Here is a 25860-nt window from a genome sequence, read left to right on the forward strand (position 1 = left end):
ATCGCTACACTCAAATCATAAGAGTCATTGTGAGAGTGGCGATGTGGTGAAATGCTCGAGACAGGAAGACAACAAAGGATTGAGGAAGTGAAGGGAGATCGATGATGAAGATGATAAAAACCGAAATTGATCTCGTCTAACGGGTGACCCGAAGCCACTTCTGATTATAGCCACACCCTCCTGACACTGACATGTGCAGACTGAAAGGTATAGTTTGATATGTGTACAGATTGATTTCTGAGGAGCCATATTTAGAAAAAGAGAAAGCTTCATTTCATGCACCTGCATACAAGAGGGCAGGGAGGGCGGGTAGGGCCGGTATATGGTCAATGATGAGAAATACCGATCCCTGCTTCGATGGCCCCTTTTACTGCTCCCGACCAATGGGAATGAGAGTCCCACCCCGACCCCGTCTTCTCTACCACACCTAACCCCGCCCCCTAGAGAAAGAAGAGAGAATCCCTCCATCCCTTTAATCCTCAAAACCATTATAAAAATAGTTTGTTATTATGTCCTCCCTCTCTGTGGGTTAGGACGCTACTCGGAATCTCTTCTTTAAAACATTGATGGCCGTTGTTCAGGCTTTCATCAGAGTCTGTGTATTGCACAAAAGCCCCAGAACGCTTTGCGTTCTCTCCAGCTCTCTACATGGCACTGATAACATCAATAATGATAATGATAATAACAGTAGTAGTGAATGAATGCTAGTATAGTACAACTCTCTAGCACCCCCCAGCTTTTAAAATGATACATTGCTGTTTGATCGGTCGTGAGTCTCTATAAGTGTGTATGTGTGTGCCTGTGTGTGTGATACAGTCTATTTTCAGCACAGAAACACATTTAACGGTCCATTGAGTCATCTCCCCTGGGAGATCTAGCACTAGCCAGTACATGGCTTGTTTTATGGGTGCTACTAAAAAATTATTTTCTTACTTTGGGCTTGCCTCTTTTCTTTTCAAAGATTTTCTGTTAAATATAAGAATTTCTTTGTGTGATTTTTTTTTTGTTCTTCAAAAACGAATGCATGCATTTTAATATATATTCGATATTTTGTTGGTGTTAGTTACTGTAAGTGTGTTCCTCATCCCCAATACAAGCGATGCGTGTGTGAGTGAGTGGATGGGTGTATTGTTGAGAATTGATGTTGTGTGGGGGGGTGTAGAGTATCAGAAGAAGTCTCATTTGACTAAGGAGCTCTTTAGGATTAGTGATAATACGGAGTGCAAAAACAGCACACATTTACAATAATACAGGGAGGCCTGCTATTGTAGCACACTACATTATTTATCAGTCCAAATCACTAACCTACACTCAATCCCTGTTAATAAGGCAAGTGTGTGTGAGAGAGCGCGAGTGTGTGTGAGGGAGTGTTTGTGTGTGTGTGTGTGGTGATGTGTGTTCTCATTGCTCCAACAGGCGTAACATTGCTGTAGACTAACGCTGAATACCTCTAAACATTTTGCTTCGGCTTAACATATTGCACATTGCATGTGGTGGGAAAGTGCATGTAGTAATAGTGGATATTTTTGCTATTCATTCTAAGTCTCTTATGAGATGTCCCCCTCTACCTGGCTTTCAATATAGAGCATTATTAAATGTGGCTAAATGGCACCCCCTACAGCTCATTATCATTATCACTATTGGACTAATATAAGTGGGAGTACTGGGATTACAGTGGTGTTGGTATGTCTCTCTTTCCTGATGCTCCTCCTGCAGTTGACTTGTTGGCTTGTTTCTCCACATCATGACGCTACAAAATGGAGGGGATGGGGGAGTGACAGCGTCGGAGGTTGGTTCCCGGGGGATCGAAAGGGTTGGTGATGGGGGTGAGGCGCATGGGGGCTCCTGACATGCCCGAAATGTTATTGAGGCTGCGAGACTTCTCATAGCCTGTCGCTGTGGTGACCGGGTTGTCATAGTTAGAGGGTTACATTAGGTTAGAGGTCAAGGGGTTACCGGAGAGGTGACAGAAGTTAAGTGGTGTTTTTGGGAAAAGTAGTTTTAGGGTTAAAAACAGTTTAAATGCAGGACATTTGGTGCAAAATAAAGTAAAATTGCATAAATGTTTGTGGTTAATTTAAACGTTTTAATGATTATTATGTTATTTTTTCATGTTTAAGGAGGACATGGATATAATTTGGATGACAGAGAAAGATGTCGCGTTAAAATATATTATGGATTAGAAATAGCAAGGAATAGCGATTGTTATGAATAAATAGGTTTCAAAAAACAAAAACAATAATTTAAAAAAAATCATTCCAAATCAAGTCAAACCGAAAATCCAAATCAAGTGTTAAGGCCACAGACAAGGGACAGAGAGAAAGACAGACAGACGGGAGAGACAGGACAAAACAGGAAAATGAGTTATGAAAATATGGCATCAAAATTTTGCCACATCAATATAAAATGGTGCTCTCTGTCAGTAGTGTCAGCATACACAGTACAGCACAGTACAGTAGAATATAGTAGGGGGAGAGTACTGATGGATAAAACAGCTGGTGTCAAGCTCCAGTGACTTTTAGCTCCCTCTGGCACACACAAAGAGGGAAGAACACTCATGTGTCTCTCAGAAAAAGGGAGATATTAAGAAAGAGAGAGGGCAGACTCAGCATCCAGATGTTTTAGCCTCCAACACTGAATTCTAATCCTCCAGACAGACAGACTTCAGACAGAGGGACAGACAGACGGACAGGGCAACAGTACATACAGTCAAAGCTCTATTCAGCACCTCCCCAGAATAACAACGTGACCAACTTGGACCTGGTGAAGTCGTCAGGATTTGGGAACAGAAACATCAGCAGAACATTTACTGTATGTGTGTGTGTGTGTGTGGTGGAAGACCTTATGAAAACACTGACAGCTTCACCGGGCCCAACAGAACCTGGCTGCCTCCCCTTATTCACCATTTACACCTTCCTCTCGGAGCCCCCATCACAGTAGTAATGATCTCGGGTCATTTTGACCTTTTAGATCAAAACGAATAAAATGAATAAGATAATATTTGAATGTACGGAGGTGACCTGATCCTAGATCAGCACTCAGACGGTTTGTGAATGTAGGCCCATACTCCCTCTCATGGTCCAAGCCTACCTTCTTCCCCAGGGATGTAGTAGAACGTAAACATAAAACACCAGTTTTTGCACCTTTTCATGTTGTGGATAGCCTCTATGCACATATTATTATGCCAGATTAGTGTTGGAATTTGCATTACTCCCAACTAGTCGTTGTGATGGCGTTCAGAATGTCGTTTTTGACACTACTTCCTCAGCATTTCCTACAACTTGTGTCGGTCTGTTTGACATTTTTAGAGAACAGATGTCAATACCCTGGAGAATGACCAGGTAGAGCAAAAGAGATCAAGGTTTGACACAAGCTCAAGCTGTTGTTGCATCTGCCAAAATCTCACAACACCCCTTCAAGGGTGAGCCAAAAATCCAATACCACATTTTAAGAGTGAGCCAAAATCTAACATCATCCCTTTAAGAGTGAGCGAAAAGTCGCATTACCCTGCTCGGACGTTGCATGCATCAACCAATGGTTGCATGCCACGTCATTGACTGTGCTGTCAGCAACATCTGAGCAGGGGAACATGACCGTTATCTAACACCACCCCTTTAAAAGCAAGCGAAAATCTAACACCACCCCTTTAAGAGTGAGTCGCTCTTTTCCAAGATACAATTTAGAGGAAAAAGTGGATATAAACCTCAACACATCTGACCAAGCAGTATAATTGTCAGGTTAGGTGGCATAACAGGATAGGTTTGATCATCCTCTGTTCTCTAAACTCAAAGCAGCCACATCTCCTCCTAATGTGTACTTTCTTTGTGTCCTTTTTGTTGTCATGAATGACTTTTTTTTCATCGTTACTGATAATAGAGAATGTGGCCCTGGGTTAGGAATGAATGAGGGTGGAAAGGCAGTCACATCACATGTCATCAAACATAAACCTGGGACCCAATTAAATCAATCACAGATAAAGTGAAACCACAGTGGTTTACGCCGTATACAAGGTCTCACAGACATTGTCATTGGATAGATTTTGTAAAACCACATCTACCCTTAAAATACAGCATCAATATTCTGAATGAAACCTGCAGCCATGCTGAAAAAAACTGCATACATTTCAAGCTGGTTCATGCTGGTCTATACTGGTCAGTGCTGGTCGTCTGACCAGGATGGTCTGGTTCTGCTGGCCGACCAGTATGATCTAGCTGGTCTGACCAGCATGGTCTAGCTGGTTATCCTGGCAGACTAGCCTTCGTTGTGTTTCCGTTGTCTTTTCGCAGATGACCAGCCTTCATTGTGTTTTGCTGGTAACCAGCATCAGCTAAATCAAAACCAGCATCAAGTCACATTATGCTGACTTACAAAGTGACGTTTAATTCCTATTGGAATCTAACCAGAGAGGATTCCCACAGTCTGCATTCAGAATGACTGCCAATGGTTTAGAAGATGAGGGGGGAGGGGTCGTTCAAAACTGCAGTTGTCAAGTCAACACGTCCGTCAGTGCAGCTGTGAACCGCATCACAAGAGACATCCCAAACGGGAGATGTATATATATAAAAAATGACATCATTAATGCAATTTCAATGTTGTTTGAGTTCCTTAGTGAACCACTAAATTAGCTTGAGAGGATTTTTACTGCAACACTGCAACCAAGTTGCTTGACATAGGCGTTTCAAAGAGCTGTCAGTCAAAGCGAGCTCATGAATATAAGCTCCCCGCCCACTCATCCTGTCTTTTCAAACTTCCTGGTACAGTAGTTAGCCATGAGAGAAAAGGTACTTTTCAGAATGACTGTTGGGTGCCATGTAGAACCCTTTGATTTGTCTCTGTAGGGGAAACCTTTTGAGTTTCATTTAGAACCATCTCATGAAGAACCCTCTGGTTCCAGGTAGAACCAATGACAGGTTCTACAGTTATACTTATAGGATACTTCGGATGTGCCTGAAGTATCCCATAAGTATAAGTTCCCTGCTACTGAGTTGCAGTAAAATACAGTGGGCCATACTTATGAACATAAGCAAGCATTTAAAGTTAAATGGGTTCTCACGCACAAGATGCGTATCAGCCAATAAAAAAAGTGTTGATTTACTTGTATGTGACGCTAAATTGTAGCTGGTCTCATCAGATAACATGGCACACGTTAGCCCTATGCTAACCTCAACAAATGGTACTGATTATGTCCTGGCACAACTTCTTCTTCTATGAAAGATCTTAGACTTTATATCAACCAACCAAAGTAATTTCTTAAAATAGGTCAACCCTGGCCATTAGAGGGATAGTTTAAACCTACAAATTCAAGATTTACTACTGTAACAAAATGTTGTGTGCCAATATTGCAGTGATGCATCTTTGATTAGGCCGCGTTGTTGTTTACGAGTTCCACACACATCCATGTGCTGTCACGGGGAAAATATAAACGAGGTCCTTACAACAACATAAACCTGTTCACTGCCGGTCCTTGATGCTCGATTCAAAACGCATGTGATGAAGTGGATGATTCTAATAATGCGTAACCTATAAAACGTTGTAGCCCTACATTCAGGTGTACACGACCATGTAATATAGCCGATGCAATACGATCTGTATGTGTTTGTGTGCAAGGCTGAAGAAAGAGGTAGCTCCATATTAAATTCATTCATAATCTTCATTTTCAAGCTGTTGGCTGTAGGCGTCCCTTTTCAACACAATAACACTTGGGCAGGAGCTCACCAGAACTGAGTACCGGCACCTCAAAATGTTCTACTGCACCCCTTATAAAATATTAACTCAAAAGTATTGTACAGTTCCTGCACTTAAATATAAACAGTACCGGCACCTATTTTAGTCCAATTCAAGCACTGTACACAATACATGTAAATCAACATTTCAAAGGGGGGGAAACTCATGTGAGATTCAAACCCTTGCCACAATCTGCAACAATTACGTGGACTAGGCACTTTACACAGAGAGCAATTTGACCAGTCAGTCAAATACACGTGATAGTTGCTTTGATGATCAGAACATGCTGTTGGACTTAGTTATGTCAAGGACACTTCCAACTACTTTGACAATTTTAATTGTCTGACGCACCTGTGCCTGGATATAATCAGTACCACCTGTTGAAGTTCGCATAGGGTTAATTTGTTCCATGTTATCTGATGGGATAATTTGGTCACATGCAAGTAAATCAACGCTTTTCATTGGCTGATACTCATTTTGTGCATGTTAACTTTCAACTATTGCTTTTTTACAGTTGATTTACGGTGTTATTGTTTTTTAAATGACTTGTTGTTTACCTTACTTTCACTGCACATTGAAATGTATGTGGGGGCAATTTGCTGGCGGGGAAAAGTAACATATTTGGGGGGCATGGTCTAAAATATGTTGTATTTCTGCCAATTGTTAGTGGAAGTATTGTACCAGTTTAAGAGGTTTTATCGTTATGTTAATGAAGGTTGAGGAGGTAGAACTATCGCACAGTGCAGTGTGCTGCTCAATGAGTGCAGACATTGAAAACCGGTGCAATCATCTAGGTGTAATGTATGGTGTCTGGGAGTCGGAATGGTGGCGAGTAGTGCAGACGAAATGGAGAAAAAGTTGATGACGCAACAGCTGTGCTGGAATGCGAACAAATATGGGTGTCAGTCCCGATGGTATGGAGCGGGAGGATGAGGGTCAAGGACTGAAATGGTCTGTAGTGGAAAGACATAGGAAGAAGAGAGATCATGATACTGAAAGCAGTGGAGCGTTTAGTAAAGAAAGCATAAAGAGCACCAAGGTAGGAAGCAAAAGTAATAATGTGTCGGAGTGGAAAGACCACAGGGCCTCATTCACACCCTATCTGACTAACTAATGCCGTAGAGAAAGTTGTAGGTCAAATTAGCTTGGTTCATTGGAAATGGTAGACTGTTAATATTGTGTGGTAGACAGGCTCAGCAAGACAAGATTCTGAAAATGGAAAAGCTTAATGGGAAGAAGATTAAAAGCCATGCCCCTGGTGATTATGCTATATTGAGGGGAGTCGTCACTGGGGTCCTGATATCTATGTCCACAGATAATATCAAAGAACATGTGAAGGGAGGAAGAGTGATTGACTCCAAAAGGTCGATCAGTAGGAAAGAGGGTCAAAGAAGTGAAGCCCATCAGTGCTGCTCAGGTTTGAGAAGGTTATGCCTGGGAAAGTACAGATAGGATTCCTTAGTTTCAATGTCAGAGATTTTGTCCCGTCCCCATTGCAGTGTTTTAAATGTCAAAGAATGGGATATGTAGCTGTTCAATGTAAAGGCAGGAAAAGATGTGTCAAGTGTGGAGGGGAACATGATTACAGTGGATGTGGGAGCAATGTGAAGGTTAAGTGTTGTAATTGTGTGGGGGAGAACACAGTGTAGCATTCGCAAGGTCAAAGGTTATTGTGGAGACCGCAAAAGAGATATTGGGGGATAACAGATGTTACTGGTGAAATGGTTGTTGACATGCTGAACAATCCTAAGGGTGGAGTGTTTCAGCATTATATAGGTCAAGTTTAATGGGGTAGGGGGGTTGGGGAGAGGGTGTGGAAGAAGTTAGTAGGGATTTATCTGTTTTTTTATTTTCATGGTAGTACAGAATTGGACAGATCATGATTGATTCCAGCACAGTAGGTAACGACATGCCCTTAAATGTTTGTTTGTGGACCGCCATGATATCATAGAAGAAGAATAAGGTTGAGCGCCTTATTTGTCCGGTCCCAGTTCTACATCTTTGTGAGAGCTTGTGACAATCAAGAGCTGCGCTGTTAAAGAGGTTACTGTGCATTTCCCAGTAACTTAATGGCAGTTTTTCATCAGGAAGTTCATGTTTAATTTCCCTTAACTTACTGTTAGCTTGCTGCAAGCAGTTGTTGTGAAATTCACAGTAACTTACTGTGGCTGATCTCTGTCACGCTCACTGACCTGATGATGTGACAGGAAGGTCAGCTTGCTACCAACCAAGAGGTTGAGGCCAGGTGAGGCAGGTTCCCAAGTGCTCGCACCACCAGGAATGCTGAGTAGTTGTCACCTAATGTTATATGCTATCTTGTAATCAGAAAGGTTCAGGGAAGGTACAGTGAGCTGCTGGCTGCAAGTAAGTTCCTGTGCACTTTACAATAACTTCCTGACATTTGGCTGCCAGTTAAGGTGCCAGTAAGTTACTGCCAGTTAGTTGTCAGTGAGTCTGTGAATTTTTAACTGGTTGCCAATTAGGTAACGCAGAATTCAAAGCAACTTCGAGCCAACTCATTTCCATTAAGTTACTGTGAAATGTAGTCATGTTACGTTTGGTACCGGAGCTCCGAGGCATGCGTCGAAATTGCTAAGCAGCTAACTTCGAAGCAGTGTGCCGATTCGTGCATCACTTTATCAGTAGTACGTCATCAATGATGTCCGAGACCTCGTTTGATTCCGTGCTTTTTCAAAACGTGTGTTTCAAAATGCGAGGTCCCACTGATTTCGCCGTGGTTCCGGTGCTTTCTTCGATTCCAAGCTGCTTTCAAACATTGACCTCTACTGGACACTGTACTTACAAATATAGTAATGATTTTGTACAAATATTTTAATCTGACCAGTAATTTATCAGGTAGAGTAGGGAACAATTCAGGGACGTAAGGGTATGAGGTCGAATCCTGTTGAAGGCACACTATTTAGAAAATTGTTTTATGTGAAACCACACTTTCTACACTGTTGTTCAAATAATTTGTTTTATTTGGTATAGTATAAGCTTCTGTCTTCAGCATCCTAAATAATGTAATAGATTCAGATTATGAACAATAGTAAACTTGAAGGTAAAAAAGGGAAGCATGATGACAGATGTGAACCTGGTATTCCAACTGATTATAGGAGTTTTGATGAAAACAGTAGAGAAAGAAATACTTTATATGATAATCATACGCTGCTATTTATTGCTGACCAGGAGATGCAACTACTGTACATTGTGAACAGATAATGAAGCTCTGAGTAATGAACTGTTTTTCAGCACAATTTGGTGAAAGCGTCAAAGCCTTCAGAAAGCCTCGGTTTCTCATCACTACTGAAATGCACTAACCTCTTTTTTATTTGACCTATATTTAACTAGGCAAGTCAGTTAAGAACAAATTCTTATTTTCAATGACGGCCTAGGAACAGTGGGTTAACTGCCTTGTTCAGGGGCAGAAGGACAGATTTTTACCTTGTCAGCTCAGGGATTCGATCTTGCAACCTTTCGGTTACTGGTCTAACATTCTAACCACTAGGCCACCAGCCACTACTTCTTAACAGTGCAGCTCTTTAAAACTTCTTAGGGATAGCCCCCTTTTTTTCAATTTTCGCCTAAATGACATACCCAAATCTAACTGCCTGTAGCTCAGGCCCTGAAGCAAGGATATGCATATTCTTGGTACCATTTGAAAGGAAACATTTTGAAGTTTTTGGAAATGTGAATTGAATGTAGGAGAATATAACACAATAGATCTGATAGAAGAAATTACAAAGAAAAAAACAACAGTTTTTTTCCTACCACCATCTTTGAAATGCAAGAGAAAGGTCCCACTTCTAGCCATCACTCTGGTTGTAATTCCGATGGTGTCCACAAGATGACAGCAGTGTATGTGCAATGTATGTTCAGACGGATAACTTGAAGTATGAGCGAGCTACAGGAGATTTAGTGTGAAGTCACCTAGGTACATATGGGCAAATCGTGAAAGAGACATTTGCAATCATATTACATTTTTCTGCAAGAATATTGTAAAATCTGTATACTTGGACTTTGATTTAGCTTTTCCAGTAGCCATATTATAAGTTCAACATTTGCAAAACAATCAGTTTTCATAACTTCATAACTCTGAATATTCTTATAATTTTGGTCCAAAAAGGAAAAGGCATGCTATCGCAAAAGGTTAGCACCTACATTTTGTGACAGACACAGGGTTTCCAGATACTCCCGTAAAGCCCAGCTCATTGGCTATCTAGCTAGCTTTATTTGACCCCGATTGGTGCTTATTTGACAAAGATACAGTCATTCAAGTGAAGACCGCCTGCGTCATCGGCGTGCCATGAAGGCGTCGCTCTCTGACCAAATATGGTGTCCTATAGGATATACTACACCCCTAACAATATAGTGAAGTCTTGTTACATTCTAGGATCTCTGATGAATGCATACCCACGTGATTTGACTCATTGAAACAACGTTTAGGGTGAGATTTTCACAGATTCCTTTCTTTGCAAATTGAACGAGTGGAAATACAAAATCGATGCTATATGGACCTTTTTAGGATATGAAAAATGATTTTATCTAACAAAACGACACTTCATGTTATCTCTGGGACCCTTTGGATGATAAATCAGAGCAAGATTTCAGAATGTAAGTACACATTTCACCTTCAGAGGTGAATTTATCAAACATATCCCGGTGAAAAAAGTGTTTTGTTGTTAGGAGCCCTCCTCAAAACAATAGCATGGCTTTTTTCCCCCGCAGTAATAGCTACCGTAAATTGGACAGTGCAGTTATATTAACACGAATTTAAGGTTTCAGCCAATATAAGACACTTATATGTACCAACATTTGTTGTTTCTCTGTGGCCAATCTCTGTTATGCCCACAGACCTGGTGGGGTTAGCAGGTCATTCAGGTCACTAACAACCAGTTCAAACCCCCAGTTGGGTATAGTCTCAAGTAACCAACATTCAGCGGCAAACTGTCCTTTTACAGCGATAACACCTTAATTTCTTATTGGCAGACTCAACAGCCTTGGTTTCTCAAATGACTGCCTCACCTGGTTCACCAACTACTTCTCAGATTGAGTTCAGTGTGTCAAATCGGAGGGCCTGTTGTCCGGACCTCTGGTAGTCTCTATGGGGGTGCCACAGGGTTCAATTCTCAGGCCAACTCTTTTCTCTGTGTACATCAATGATGTCGCTCTTGCTGCTGGTGATTCTCCGATCCACCTCTACGCAGACGTCACCATTCTGTATACTTCTGGCCATTCTTTGGACACTGTGTTAACAAACCTCCAGACGAGCTTCAATGCAATACAACACTCCTTCCGTGGCCTCCAACTGCTCTTAAATGCAAGTAAAACTAAATGCATGCTCTTCAACCGATCGCTGCCCGCACCCGCCCGCTCATCTAGCATCACTACTCTGGGCGGTTCTGACTTAGAATATGTGGACAACTACAAACACCTAGGTGTCTGGTTAGACTGTAAACTCTCCTTCCAGACATTAAGCATCTCCAATTCAAAATAAAATCTAGAATCGGCTTCCTATTTCGCAACAAAGCATCCTTCACTCATGCTGCCAAACAAACCCTCGTAAAAACTGACTATCCTACCGATCCTTGACTTCGGCGATGTCATTCACAAACTAGCCTCCAACACTCTACTCAGCAAATTGGATGTAGTCTATCACAGTGCCATCCGTTTTGTCACCAAAGCCCCATATACTACCCACCACTGCGACCTGTATGCTCTCGTTGGCTGGCCCTCGCTTCATATTCGTCGCCAAACCCATCAGGTCATCTATAATTCTTTGCTAGGTAAAGCCCCGCCTTATCTCAGCTCACTGGTCACCATAGCAGCACCCACCCGTAGCACGCGCTCTAGCAGGTATATTTCACTGGTCATCCCCAAAGCCGTCTCTTCTTTGGCCGCCTTTCCTTCCAGTTCTCTAGCTGCCAGTGACTGGAACGAATTGCAAAAATCACTGAAGCTGGAGTCTTATATCTCCCTCACTAACTTTAAGCATCAGCTGTCAGAGCAGCTTACCGATCATTGCACCTGTACACAGCCCATCTGTAAATAGCCCACCCAACTACCTCATCCCCATATTGTTATAATTTATTTTTGCTCCTTTGCACCCCAGTATCTCCACTTACACATTCATCTTCTGCTCATCTATCACTCCAGTGTTAATGCTAAATTGTAATTATTTCGCCACTATGGCCTATTTATTGCCTTACCTCCCTAATCTTACTACATTTGCACACACTGTATATAGATTGTTCTATTGTGTTATTGACTGTACATGTGTTTATCCCATGTGTGTTGTTTGTGTCGCACTGCTTTGCTTTATCTTGGCTAGGTTGCAGTTGTAAATGAGAACTTGTTCTCAACTGGCCTACCTAGTTAAATAAAGGTGAAAAAAAAAAAATATATAATAATAATTTGTCAGAAAAACTTGATTAACTTGTTGTTTACCTTACTTTTACTGCAACCAGTAGCCTGTAGTATACCGTAAAATGACAAACTTTTTAACAGTGCATTTTATAGCATAAATGGAAAACATGGTGGTTCTTCACAACCATCACAACAGTAGTGAACCCTTCCTGATATGCAGTGTTACACACATCACCCCTGACAAAGAACCTCTGAAGAACCTTTTCTTTGTGTGTATGCTGGTCCAGCTGGTCTCCGAAACCACACCCATCATTATCATATTTCCCAGCATGCTCTATTGCTGTCTTTAGAATTGTTTGTTTCAATATCTATGTTTTTGCATAGAAAGAGAGTGAGTGAGTGAATGAATGAATGAATGGTCCAATTATTGGATATCACTATTCAGTCTGGATTCCAATAGGAATTATAAATTCATTTTCAAGCCAGCATAACGTGACTTGATGCTGGTTTTGCGGGTGACCAGCTTATGTTGGTCATCAGTGTCAAAAACACAGCGAAGTCTGGTCGCCGGCAAAAACCCAACGAAGGAAAGGGAAATACCTAGTCAATGCATTCAACTGAAATGTGTCTTCCGCATTTAACCCAACCCCTCTGAATCAGAAAGGTGCGGGGGGCTGCCATAATCAACATCCACGTCTTCGGCGCCCGGGAAACAGTGGGTTAACTGCCTTGCTCAGGGGCAGAACGACAGATTTTTACCTTGTCAGCTCGGGCTGGTCACTGACGAAAACACAACGAAGGCTGGTCACAAGAGAAAACACAACGAAGGCTGGTCACAAGAGAAAACACAACAAAGACTGGTCACCAGAGAAAACACAACGAAGGCTGATCACCAGAGAAAACACAAGGGCTGGTCACCAGAGAAAACGCAACAAAGGCTGGCCTATGCTGATTATTTTTCAGCAGGTAGTGCGGTTTCTTTCAATATCTGTAGTTGATTAAATGTGGGCCATAGTCGCCAACAGCATGGGGAGAGGTTGTAGGCTCCCATCCCTCTCCTCACAGTGTCACAAACCAACAAACAAAATGAGAGACAAAACATGGGTCATCACAAACAATACAAAATATGAAAAGAACACAAAACAAAATAATATAACACTGAATTACTATCACAATTACCAGGTGTTAATATCATTACTGCACTTCCATCCTCTCCAGAAAACAGATTATTTGTGCCTCTGTCTGGAATTTAGAATACCACACCGAGGGGCAGGTTTGGGGTTGGGGAGCACTGGGCTAATGTTGTTCCGGCCAGATTAGTTAGTAAATCAGTTTGACGCCAGGCTCTTACATTAATGCATAGCCTATAGGAGCCACTCAGTCATGGGCTGGTGCTGTGAACAGGAGGCATGCTGGGTAATACTGCCCGGGTAGTACAGCTATGCGACAGATCTGGGTCATCGTGTTCCTCACAACCTGACCACTCCTCTTGGCCGAGTGGGTGTGATGAAAGTGTGTGTGTGTTTTAATGGTTTGTGTGCCTGTTTGAGGGTACAGTAATTTCCAGGATTCTGTATTCAAACATGTACTGTTAATGTGTCAAATTAATGATGTGTAAATACATGTGATGTGTAAAAAAAAAAAATGTTAAAAATGTACATGTGCATGTGTCTACTCTCTAATTACAATATATTTACGCATTAGCATGAATTGCCGTTTTCATATCTTTACACATGCATCTGACTAGCATCACTTTAGGTGTAGGGTACAGTACACACATGATTATTATTCAAAGGTACAGTACATGGCTGTGTAGGATAACCTCCTGCCTTGGTCTTTCTCTATTCAAACTCTTGTGTTCGAGACGTCGACCCTTGTAACAGCCCTCATCAATCCCAGCCCTGCAGCTCTTAGCTGATTAGGAAGTGTGTGTGTGTGTGCGCAGGGTTCCACAAGCCGTGGGGGGGGGGGGGGGGGGGGGGGTGGTTGGTGTCGATACCTCCCAACCGGTTGGCCCGTCGTGTCCTACAGTAATGACATGGTTTTTTTTTTTAGGCCTCGCTTAGCTCAGCTCACTGAGACCAGGACAGGACCAGGATAGGGACGAAGGCCCTGCTCAGGGGAGGTTGAGGTGGGAAAGAACAACGTGGTAACCATTGGTAACGGCTGGTAGCCGTTGGACGGATTCCAGCCATACCAAGCGTAATGATTCATTTGTTGAATTGTAATGTATGTCATGATACACCGGGAGGTTTTCCTTGGTCAGGTCACAGGGTTGGGGAAAACTCTGGGCCCTCGTTATATAACTCTGAACTAGAGCCTTGGGATTTTCTTGGTCGGATCAGGTGGTCTGGACAAAACTCCTGGACCTATATAATGTCTTAGAACTAGGCTATGTGTAAATACAATGGATAGATAGGTGAATGTGTGGTTGGTAGTGACAATTTGATCGGCCAATATTCATTAGCCATACTGTTCATCTACCGTTACCCAGATCACCTCCTTCACAGCACCCAACACGCCATGCAACATGCACCTTACAACTAGGGCGTGACAGAGAGAGAGAGAGAGAGAGAGAGAGAGAGAGAGAGAGAGAGAGAGAGAGAGAGTACAAGCAAAAATGGTTCATTAAATTATCGCAAAAAAATGTCAAACCATAAATATCAACAAAGAGTGCTAAATAATATAATAATAATTATAATAATAATAAATTTGCCAATTAACGGTACAAATATGATCTATTTTTGACTTTATCAGGAACTCCTATTGTTTGATTAGCACTCTGGAGAACTTAACTCTGTTTCATAGCTTAATTCTTGACACAAATGCATACCTTACTACCACACACACACACACTCGAACGAACGAACGCAAGCACCCACACACACACGCCATAAAACAAGATGAATTGAAGCTGGCCTGTTGGTATGCGATCTATAGTTTGGCCAAGAAGTTGTGAGGTCACACAATATCCATTGCCGAAGCTTTCTTGCTTGGGAAACATGCATTGTGCTTCACGATCAAAGATGATCAATGCTATTAGATCTCAGACTATAAAAAAAACTTTTAGATTTGTAAAAGCTAATGGATGTAATTCTACTCCATTCTTGCATTTAATCCTTACATATATCAGGTTGAACACATTCACGCCACTCTACAGGACTTCATGGCAAAGCCTGGTTGTTTAATGCAGCAGAATACAGCACTGTTCCTGCCAAAGCCGTGACATACCAGCTTGATCCTCCTGTACCCTTTTCACACTACCGAGCCAAACAGAGCCGAGCCAAACCAAGCTGTACTGCGCTGGCCGCATCCACTACAATTGCTGGAACTCTGCTGGAATGGACAATGTGAAAATAAGATTTGTGAGCCAGCTCAGTATGGTTCAGAATGGTTCCGGTCGGCTTGATAGTGTGAAGATTGTGTTACAGAGGAGGAGGGCAGGAAGCTAGTCGGTTGTACGTACCTCAGGTCAAACTTTAGTTATGCTACGCAGGTGCAATGACTGGGGATGTCCTGGGGATGGGATGGAACGGAACATGGAAGTTAGTCTGAGAGGGGGAGGGGGAGGGGGATTGAGGGAAACAAGGGGGTACAAGGGGGCAAATATTTCCCCCAGGGCAAATCCACATGCAGATAAGGTTTCCAATATCAGAGTTGCTATATACGTTGTTACGGCAGCCATTTTGTAGTACATCTAGTGTTTGGATCATTGGTAGTGGATGTAAATAAATATGCACGCTCAGGTAGTTGTCAGATACTGTATAGGCTATATACTCCAGTATTGTGCACTAGATACCTTTGTAGCAATAGAGTTCAATAATATGTGTGCTGTAGTATCACTGAAGTACAACTGTGGTATCACTGTAGTAGTATTACTGTGGTACAACTGTGGTATCACTGTAGTAGTATCACTGTAGTATTACTGTGGTACAGTATCACTGTAGTATCGTATCACTGTGGTATTAGTGTAGTATCACTGTAGTATCTATCACTGTAGTATTAAATAAATGCATATACTGTACATTGTTTTAAACTGCTAAATATCTTAATTTGCATAAATGTTTAATTACTTTCCCACTTTTTTGTATTATATACAAAGTATTATATATTTGCATTGGCTGATTATTGTTATGTCACATTGCGAAGCAACATGTAGATTTGTAATCACCCGAGGCAATATTTGAAACACATTTTTCACATTTATGGATGTATGACAGACAACACAATTGGCACAGTAACCATACATACAGTAGACAATCTGTATGTATTAGACATAGCATGACAAACTGTACCCCGTTTTAACACACCCCACACCTTATCCCCAAAGAACATTGAGTTGATTCATAGGAGACCACGCTGAGGCCTAGACGGCCAGCTCTCCTGCTATGTCACATGGACACCATACATGAACACACATGCAGAACACACATTACTTACGATGGGGAGAGGGAGAGGGGCACTATAGATGAATGAATAAACCTACTACATCTCCTCCTGATTGAAGAATCTAATCCAACTGTTCTTTTCCTAATGCATATTGCATGTACCTTGATAGTGGCACATGATGGAGAGAAAGACAGAGATGAGAGAACGAGAGAGAGACAGAATGGGGTGGAAAAGAAAGAGAGAGGGAGAGAGGGAGAGGACTGAGGGCAGAAAAGAGAGATTGAGGGAGAAAGAGAGAGAAAGGGGGAGGGTGGAAGAGAGAGAGGGGAAAAGAGTAAGATGGAGAGAAAGAGAGAGGGGGGGACAGGACAGACAGAGAAAGAGATATTCTATGAGGTGAAAAGGGTTAGTTTAGTATTATGGTAATATTGGACGTAATCTAAGAAACAGGAAACAGTTTGTTGTACTAACACTGCTACAATGAACATAACCCATAGATGTATATTACACATATATGTTCTGTATATACAGAGGATAACCAGAGTATATACAGCAGAAATGATTCCATGTTGGCGTCAATGACCGAGATAGGACAACATTACACACACACATACGCACACACACAAGCATGCACAGACCCACACCCTCCAGGACTCTATGTCACAACCAGTAAATCCCAGTCTATTTGTTGATATAATGCGTACTCTATGTCACTGTCACATGCAGTATATCCCAGTCTATTTGTGGACATAATGCGGACTCTATGTCACTTGTCACATGCAGTATATCCTAGTCTATTTGTTGACATAATGCGGACTCTATGTCACTGTCACATGCAGTATATCCTAGTCTATTTGTGGACATAATGCGGACTCTATGTCACTGTCACATGCAGTATATCCCAGTCTATTTGTTGACATAATGCGGACTCTATGTCACTGTCACATGCAGTATATCCCAGTCTATTTGTTGACATAATATATAATCGTGCCTGCCTGATTTGGCAGACAGTATTTTCACCTGCTGATTCTAAAAGACATCCTATTGGTTTAGATCGAGGGGAGTTGAGCGCATATTGTCATGTACAGCATTGGATTTATTTTTTATATTAGCTGTTGTTCAATGGTCAATATTAGCAATATAAGTGCAATATTATCTTTGTCTTTAATCTGCAGTTTTACCATCACTGCATCACATACCCAGGTATATAAACCTACAGGGATCCTGAGGCAAACCTCAGGCAAAGTCTGCCGCCAATAATCAAAGTCCATTCTAAAAGGCCATTGGTTATCAAGACAGCCTGGTTTGAATAACAAAATGGGTGCCATGAGATTGCTAATTAAAATGTGTGTGTGTGTAGGGGGGGGAAGAAAGAAGGGGGGGAGGGAGGGGAAGAGAGGGGGGGGGGGGGGGGCAAAGTGTCAAAGAGAAAGAGGGAGAGGGAAAGTGAGAAGCAGAGAGAAATAGGGAGAGGGAGAGGGAGAACACCATTGTGGAACGGCATCTCCTTCCGTCCATCAATGATTCCGAGTGCAGCACAGAGAGAGCAGCAGCCTAATGGCGGTGGTGCTTTGTGTCTACGGGGGGAAATCAATTGTAGAAGAGATCAACTGGAACAGCGCACATGAGAGAGATTAATTGTACGGACCCCAGATTCTAAACGAACCCACTCCAGTCACATCCTATTCCCTATATAGTGCACTACTTTTGACCAGTGCACATAGAGGGTAGTTATCTTCATAGGGAATAGGGTGCCATTTGGGAAGCAACCCTGGACTACTCCAGTGTTTTAAAAGCAGAGCCTGACAGGCTGTAAGTGCCACTCAAGCTGCTCTCAGTGTAAGAGCCCCAGGGGAACACTTTGGTCCTAGATCAGCTCTTACAGGACAAAGGCACTCTGCTCCACTAGGAGTCCTTAGGGAGGGGATTCACCCTGGTCCCGGATCAGTCTGTCTAGGGTTAATAGGGATAGAGGCCACTTCTGGATTTGATGAGGTCTTTCGACAAATAATACATTAGAATTAATAGTACATGAGAACAAAAAGCAAAATTCTACAGAATGTAGAATAAAAAATTATAATAATACAATGTGAACTCAGTGCATCGTGGGAGCATGGTTTGATGACTACGTGTAGCATTATCTGATTTGATTACTTACAACACATAGCACAACACATTTACACATTATTAAAGTGAAAGAATTATGCAATCATTCATTTTAATAATCTAACCCAGAATGCTTTGCACAAAAGTCCCAGAATGCTCTCTTCCACTGTTTCCTTGGCAACAGTGGGAAATAAGGAGAAAAGGGAGAGCGAGAGCGAGAGAGGAAAAGAAGAGGAGCGGTAAAGATGTAGAAGGAAAGGAGGTGAAAAAAAAAAATATTCCACAGTACATTACAGACAAGAAAATAATAACCACCAATAAACAAATTATACACACATCACATGTACATAAAACACAACACAATATCGACACACACCCTCAAACACACCAATTACACTATTACACTATACAATATTTATCAGAGGAAAGTATTACAGAGAGAGGGAGAGAAAGGCTGCGTCCCAATATGTCCTGTCTCCTGAAGTGTACGCTTGTGCTTTCCCCCAGCGCATTTGAAAAGCATTGTAACCATTGGATTTGCTCTAGACAGAGTTTCCACCATATGTTTCAGGCATACCAATCTTTTTCTTTTAAATCCATGAGGGTAGTGAACAAGTGCACACTTCGGGAGTAAGGACAGATATTGGGACGCAGGGTACAGACGTAAGGAGCCCAACCCTCCAAGCTTTAACCTTTCCTGACCGCTGCACTTTAGCATTTGTCAACAGAGGTCAAAGCTGCACGCGTCATAAAAGAAACCACATTAAAATAAAGCCATAAACCAGCAGAACCCCTCCGGGCACAGAAACAATGGAGAAGCGCCAGAAGGAGGAGGAGGAGGAAGAAGGGGAAGAAGGGGAGGTTTAAAGCACTATATCCCACTTTAAAAGCGGAAGGCCGGCAGCCATTTTGGGACGCCTTTGGTGGATGGCTTTTTTCGCTTTTAGAGTGTGGAGGAAGCTTCTATTATTATTACAGGGCTGTCAGGGGCTGTGGCTCACACTCTGTCACCACTAACACCAGTCAGCTAGTCATCACAGACCGTACAGCTACTAACGTCACTTACCTGGCACTGCACTGTGTCTGTCTGATGGTTGGTCCGTCAGTCGGTCTGTTTGTCGGTCTGTCTGCTTGTAAATCAGTCTGTCTGCTTGTAAATCAGTCTGTCTGCCAGTCAATCAGTCTGTCTGCCAGTCAATCAGTCTGTCTGTCAGTCTGTCTGTCAGTCTGTCTGCCAGTCGGTCTGCCAGTCGGTCTGCCAGTCGGTCTGCCAGTCGGTCTGCCAGTCTGTCTCCCAGTCTGTCTGCCAGTCTGTCTGCCAGTCTGTCTGCCAGTCTGTCTGCCAGTGTCTCCCAGTCTGTCTCCCAGTCTGTCTGTGTGTAACACTACGTGTGTGGAGGGGTGCCCAGTGCCGGTAAGCCTTTCAGTCCCAAAGTGTGTACAGTATCTAGACTAGACCTCTACGTTTTGATCTAGCCTGGCCTTGTGCTCTCCCACTAAAGGACTGAAGCACACCTTAAAAGCACTAGACTCGTGAACAGTGTTTCAGCACAGCCAAATGCATCCCCCACTCCAGCCACTGACATTCATACATCTACCGCTGTGTAGACTACGATAGCTTGACATCTTGAGTCAATGCCACTTGTATAGGGACATTTGTGGTGGTTGGGGATTAGGGAGCAGGCATAGATATGATCCAGAGTCAGTCTTGGTTTAGGGTTGTAAAGGAGAATGGAGAGGATTTAGGTCCAATGGACTGACCCTGGACCAGCACATAGGGCCTGGGCTCCCCCCTGGTACTGTGATGAAACAATGTTCTGGTCACCTCAGAGTGGAGGTCCGTTCCAGAAAAGAGAGAGAAGTAACCAGCTTTCACTTCAAGAAATGAACCAGTACACACCAGTGGCCTTTACTCTGCTACCAGTTTATATAGACAAACATGTTCACACTGATTTGGTCTAATCATCTGGATTTAAGTCCGTCACAGTTTTTTTTCTTCTCAGAATTCTCCAATTGTGTATGGATTATACAGTATCTTGGATTTGTGTATCGTTTGTGTGACTGTTTGTACACTGCTAAACAGGACAGTTGTACAGGTGTCTCTGAGTAAGGAGAGAGGAGACCGTACCAGAGGAAAGAGCCACGGGAGCGAGAGGAGGACACGGCGACACAAAACAAAAACCGACAACAAAAACAACGGGAGCACAAAGGAAAACGCAGGACACAACAACCGACAGACGGACGGAGAGACTGGGGAGAGGACAGCGACAAACAGACAAGTGTAACACAGAGCAACAAGAGCCGACATACAAACGCATGACACGACACAACCTGAGGAGGGAGACAACAACAACAGAAACGTCAGAAGACATGGCCCCCTCACAACCCCACCCCCACCCTCTCCATGGTGGTCCTAACACACACACACAACACACACACACACACACACACACACACACACACACACACACACACACACACACACACACACACACACACCACACCACACACACACACACACACACACACACACACCACAACACACACACACACACACACACACACACACAGCAGAGAACAGAGGGCTAGCATCGCAGCCGACACAAACACACAGATATACACGCAAACACCTTCGCACGCACACAGCGCTAGCCGACGGACAGAGGGACATCCACAGCCAAACACACGTACCGTAGCTCACACACACATACACACACACTCCCAATCAGAATCGTGTGTTATGTTGGTAGCGTTGCGTAGTGGCTTAATTGGTCAAATGGGTCATGAAGGGTTCAGTTTACGGTGTGTAACAGGGCTCTAAGACGGGGAGTCGAGGGGTAGGCTACAAGTACGTGTGGTGGGAAATCCTGTGTGTTGTGTGTGCGCGGAGTAGAGTTCTGAGAGGGCGCATTTGAGTGGAGGCCGGGGCTGAGATTGCAGACGAGGTCTCGGGGAAGGAAGGATGGAGGGAGGAGATGAGGAGGGGAGATGGCCATCATATCGCTCACATCACATTACATAACGCCGTTTAGCCTCCCATCGCACAATTAAGCCCAGCTCCCCCTCTCTTTCTTCCTCTCTCTCTCATCCTCTCTTTCTCCCTCTCTTTCTCCCTCTATTGGATCCAATGAGTCATGTAGGTCTAATCGACCCCATTCGCTCAGGGCACATTATCTCACCCCTCAGTGGAAAACGGTTGTGGCGTTTTGGTGGCGAGAGAGAGAAAAGAGAAGGTCGAGTAAGAGAGAGAATAGAGAGAGTGGATGAGAGAGAGAGACAGAGGACTACACTGGTCTGCAGAGACTGAGAGGGGGTTTGGGGTCATCCAGAGAGCAGAAAAGGAGGTTAAAGGTTGTGCGTCTGTCTGTCTTGTCTGTCTGTGTATGTGTGTGTCTGTAATGTAAAGGTTAAGCGCAGAAGTTGAACTGAATGAAATTGACCAGAGGCTAGGCCATAGTTGTGGCGAGCTGTGTTAAATGTGGGGAGATGTAAACACATACATTTCCAAACATACATTGATGTACAGGGCCCTCCTGATTTATTGTCACCCTCTGTAAATATGACGGAAAAAAAGACAGTGAAAAAATGTCATTGTTGTTTATCAGCTTGATCTTGAACTCAAAATATCATAGGACTCTGACCTTTAATTGAGTTATAATTGTAAAAAAATATATAATAATTGGCACCCCTAGAAATTCTTATGAACAAAATCGAATTAATGTATATTTCGATTAATATTTTACTTTTTTAACTTCATCTGACTATTTGGGAAGTCTTAAGTGGTCCATCCATGACTTCCTGTTTCACTGGGGTATAAATATGAGGTGACACACTGGCTAAACTCCCTTAGTCATCCATCAACATGGGAAAGGCCAGAGAACACACAAATGAAATGAGATTAAAGGTTGTTGACCTTCACAAAATCAGTCAATGGCTATAAAAAGATAGCTACGAGCCTGAAAATACCCATCTCCACTATTAGGGCAAGAATTAAGAAATGTAAAACAACTGGAGCTGTGATAATCCTGCCTGGAAGAGGACACAAGTTTATTTCCCCCCCCCCCATGCACAGTGAGAAGGATGGTTTAAGAGGCAAAAAAAATCTCCAAGGATCACAGTTGGAGAATTGCCAAAGTGTGTTACATCTTGGGGTCACCAACTCTTTAAAACTACAATTAAACACCCCCTCCATGCCAACAACTTATTTGGAAGGGTCGTCACCTCTGCTGTCACCAAACCCCAAATGTAAGCGTGTGGAGTTTGCTAAATGCGATTGGAACTTTGATTGGAACCAGGTTCTATGGTCTGATGAGACTAAAATATAGCTTTTTGCCAACAAACACCAGAGGTGGGTTTGGTGTAAAAAGAGCCGTGGTCATGCAGAAAATAACCTAAACCCCGCTGTGAAGTACGGTGGTGGATCTGTGATGTTCTGGGGATGTTTAACTTCCAAAGGCCCTGGGAACCTTGTTAGGATACATGGCATCATGGACTCCATCAAGCACCAGGAGATTTTAGGCCAAAACCTGTCTGCCTCTACCAGGAGGCTAAAACGGGGTCATCCGGCAGGACAATGATCCCAAGCATACCTCTGAATCCATACTAAAATGGTTCACTGACCATAGAATCAAGCTTTGGCAATGGCCATCCCAGTCCCCTGACCTAAACCCCATTGAAAACCTGTGGGGTGAGCTGAAGAGGAGAGGCCACAAGCGAGGACCAAGGACTCTGAAGGATCGGGAGAGTTTCTGTATGGAGGAATGGTCTCAAATCCCTTCCTATGTGTTCTCCCACCTCATCAAACATCATAGGAGACGACTCAGAGCTGTTATCTTGGCAAAGGGAGGGTGCACAAAGCACTATATGCAGGGGTGCCAATAATTGTGACATGCACGTTTTTGAATACATTTTTTTTTCTTGATGACAATTTTTTTTCTATGAATAATTTAAACTCAATTAAAGGTCAGATTCATATGATATTTTGAGTGTAAGATCAAGCTGATAAACAACAATTACATGTTTTCACTGACTTTTTTTGTTCAAAGTGTTGACCTAGGGTGTCAATAATTCAGGAGGGCACTGTATGCACACACACACACATACTTTCACATGCACGAACACACACATACATACGCACGCACGCGCACCCACGCACGCACGAACGAACACACACACAAACGCACGCGCACACCCGCGCACGAACACACATACATTTACCCTCCCAACCTACACTTAGGACCATATTCCACCATGAAAATGTTGAACCAAACTTTAAAGCTTTACTGTAACAAGCAATTAACTGTCATGCATTCTTAAACATACAACCTTTCAAGAGTGTGTGTGTGGGGGGGTACCATGTTACTTCATGTGTGTGTGTGCTTTGATGTGGTTTGTGTGCGTTTGTGTGTGCATGTGCGTGTGTGTGTGGATGCACGCTTGCCATGTTACTGTGTGTTTGCTCATTGTGCTTTCATCCAAACTTTGGTATGTGTCTTTTGTGTTACCTCTGTATCGCTATGGTTTGATCCAGGAGGAGGCGGAGTTTGCATTGAGGTCCTGCTGCAGCAGAGGCCCCTCCGGCTTGAACCACTCCTCTCCTGGGGGGAATGCCGGGCTGGCCGCTGCAGCGTCTGGTGTTTGTTGTGAGGGGAGTGTTGGAGTGGGGTTTGTAGAGGAGTGTATTTGGGATCGGGGATGCCAGGGGCAGGCCGGGCGGGGGGGTTCGTTTTAGGTTGAGGTGGCGGTTCAAAATGGCGGGTGGAAGGGGTTGGATTGTTGGAGGTAGAACCATGGGGATGTCAGGTGAAAGAGGAAGCAGGTGAGTGGTACAAGGTAAATGAAAAAGAGCATGCATGTCCATTGAGAAAGCATGGAGGGGAGGAGGAGAGGGGAGAGGAGGATGAATGGAGGGTGGAGCGATAGCAAGCCGACAGGGTGTGGAGAGGAGAGACAAAGAGGAAGAAAGCATGACCAATAAATGAGAGCCAGAATGAGAGCCACAATATAGATATATCCATAGATAGATAGAAAGATACACTACATGACCAAAAGTATGTGGACACCTGCTCCTCGTCCTTATGGGCATTAATATGGAGTTGGTCCCCCTTTGCTGCCATAACAGCCTTCACTCTTCTGGGAAGGCTTTCCACTAGATGTTGGAACATTTCTGTGGGGACTTGCTTTCATTCAGCCACAAGAGCAGTAGTGAGGTTGAGCACTGATGCTGGGCGATTATGCCTGGGTCGCAGCTGGCGTTCCAATTCATCCCAAAGGTGTCCGATAGGATTGAGGTCAGGGCTCTGTGCAGGCTAGTCAAGTTCTTCCACACCGATCTCGACAAACCATTTCTGTATGGACCTCGCTTTGTGCACAGGGGCATTGTCACGCTGAAACAGGAAAGGGCCTTCCCCAAACTGTTGACACAAAGTTGGAAGCGCAGAATCCTCTAGAATGTCACTGTATGCTGTAGCGTTAAGATTTCCCTTCACTGTAACGAAGAGGCCTAGCCCAAACCATGAAAAACAGCCCCAGGCCATTATTCCTCCTCCACCAAACTTTACAGTTGGCACTAAGCATTAGGGCAGGTAGCGTTCTCTGCCAGATGGTGAAGCGTGATTCATCACTCAAGAGAACGCGTTTCCACTGCTCCAGAGTCCAATGGGTTTACACCACTCCAGCCGATGCTTGGCATTGGCATGGTGATCTTAGGTTCGTGTGCGGCTGCTCGGCCATGAAAAAGTAATTTCATGAAGCTCCAGATGAACAGTTATTGTGCTGACGTTGCTTCCACAGGCAGTTTGGAACTCCGTAGTGAGTGTTGCAACTGAGGACAGATGATTTTTACGTGCTATGCTCTTCAGCAATCTGCGGTCCCATTCTGTGAGCTTGTGTGGCGTACCACTTGCTCCTAGACGTTTCGACTTCACAATAACAGCACTTACAGTTGTCCGGGCAGCTCTAGCAGGGCAGAAATTTGACGAACTGACTTGTTGGAAAGGTGGCATCCTATATGACGGTTCCACGTTGAAAGTCACTGAGCTCTTCAGTAAGGCCATTCTACTGCCAATGTTTGTCTATGGAGATTGCATAACTGTGTGCTCGATTTTATACACCTGTCAGCAATGGGTGTGGCTTAAATAGCCAAATCCACTCATTTGAAGGGGTGTCCACATACTTTTGTATAGATAGATAGATAGATAGATAGATAGATAGATAGATAGATAGATAGATAGATAGATAGATAGATAGATAGATAGATAGATAGATAGATAGATA

At 43.3% G+C, this 25860-nt stretch overlaps 1 protein-coding gene across 1 annotated transcript in view; it reads right to left on the reverse strand.

Moving 5' to 3' along the window:
• Nucleotides 1-1750: 1750 nt before the first annotated feature.
• Nucleotides 1751-25860, reverse strand: part of LOC111980800 (voltage-gated potassium channel KCNC1) — an 87461-nt gene continuing 63351 nt past the window's right edge. Inside the window, exon 3 of the mRNA XM_070449714.1 lies at nt 1751-1896. Coding sequence (XP_070305815.1) covers nt 1751-1896 — 146 coding nt within the window. The remainder of the gene's footprint in view (nt 1897-25860) is intronic.

The sequence above is a fragment of the Salvelinus sp. IW2-2015 genome, linkage group LG20 (genome assembly GCF_002910315.2).
Source record: "Salvelinus sp. IW2-2015 linkage group LG20, ASM291031v2, whole genome shotgun sequence".
Classification (NCBI taxonomy): Eukaryota; Metazoa; Chordata; class Actinopteri; order Salmoniformes; family Salmonidae; genus Salvelinus; species Salvelinus sp. IW2-2015.